Raw genomic sequence first — 1,497 nt, forward strand, 5'->3', positions numbered from 1 at the left:
ATAATTCAGATCTGCATTTTATCTTTTAAAATGTAAGGTAAAATCTCAACATTATTATTCTTACTAAATAGGTTTTAGAAACGTAAGTTGTTCTTTCCAGCTCTCTTTCTCACTAAAACCACTATTTGAGTGATCCAACCATTCCCGTGGGTTGTGCACTGAAACCCCTCCAGTGGGCCTGGCGGGTCAGGTGGGTTCTTGGGGAACCACGGTAGGTGTCTGGACTTCTGAAATTTATCAGGCAAATAGAACGCCTACTAATTTTATGACATCATTGTTTCACGCCTCTTGTAACATACTCAAACGCATTTAACTAAATGAAAGTCGACATTTCCTGTTTTGTTCTTAATCATGCTCACTTTTTAGGCCAACAGACGTGGGTGGACAGGGACTCAGCCCTCGAAATTATGATGGAGTATTTGCAAACAGTTTTGACTGTTATTAACACAATGCAGTAGAAGGATACACTCTGAAGAACAGAGTAAAGGGATTCCCGGGACGAGATAGATTTATTCTAGTAAAGGGAGCAGAGATGGGTGTGTTGGTGAAGAGACGGGCTGTCCAGTGAGACTGCACAGAGGGCGGGTGGACAGGCAGGACGGCCGGTGGCACCAAGTGCACTCTTTAATCAGGAAAATCTACCAGGTTATAATCTTGGACACGCCTCTGACCTTTCTCGATGATCCATTTTTAGAAAAGAAAACCTCATTTGATGGCGGAAGATGAACCTCCAGGGGCCCTCTCAAAGCCACTGGTTTTTCGCGTTGACGAGACCACCCCGGGCATGGTGCAAAGCGTCCTCCTGGAGTGACAGTGGAATAAGTTCAATGAGCAGGAGCAGAACGTGGAGGACTGGAACCTGTACTGGAGGACATCCTCTTTCCGAATGACCGAACACATCAGCGTTAAACCGTGGCTGCAGCTCAACCACCACCCCGGAACAACCAAGCTGACCAGGAAAGACTCTCTGGCCAAACACCTGAAGCACATGAGGAGGACGTACGGCACTTCCCTGTACCAGTTCATACCCCTGAGGTTCGTCATGCCCAGCGACTACATCAAGTTCATAGCTGAATACTTTCAGGAGAGGCAGACACCAGGCGCCAAGCACAGCTATTGGATTTGCAAGCCTGCCGAGTTATCTCATGGGAGGGGGATACTCATTTTCAGTGACTTTAAAGACTTCATCTTTGATGATACGTACATAGTGCAGAAATACATCTCCAACCCTTTACTTATTGGCAGATATAAAAGTGATCTCCGCATCTATGTTTGTGTCACCGGCTTTAAGCCTTTGAACATTTACGTGTATCGGGAAGGGTTGGTTCAGTTCGCCACAGAAAAGTTCGACCTCAGTAACTTGCAAAACGATTACGCCCATTTGACCAACAGCAGCATCAATAGATCCGGGGCCTCCTATGGGAAGATCAAAGAAGGGGTTGGCCATGGTTGTAAGTGGACCCTCAGCAGATTTTTCTCCTACCTTCGTAGCTGGGA

At 46.4% G+C, this 1,497-nt stretch overlaps 1 protein-coding gene across 1 annotated transcript in view; it reads left to right on the plus strand.

Moving 5' to 3' along the window:
* Positions 1-694: 694 nt before the first annotated feature.
* The window catches only part of TTLL2 (tubulin tyrosine ligase like 2), a 3,608-nt gene continuing 2,805 nt past the window's right edge, over positions 695-1,497 (plus strand). Inside the window, 1 exon segment of the mRNA XM_032272675.1 lies at positions 695-1,491. Coding sequence (XP_032128566.1) covers positions 713-1,491 — 779 coding nt within the window. The 5' untranslated portion in view covers positions 695-712.

This window comes from Sapajus apella, unplaced genomic scaffold, assembly GCF_009761245.1.
Source record: "Sapajus apella isolate SASKATOON/1434 unplaced genomic scaffold, GSC_monkey_1.0 scaffold855, whole genome shotgun sequence".
NCBI classification, from domain to species: domain Eukaryota; kingdom Metazoa; phylum Chordata; class Mammalia; order Primates; family Cebidae; genus Sapajus; species Sapajus apella.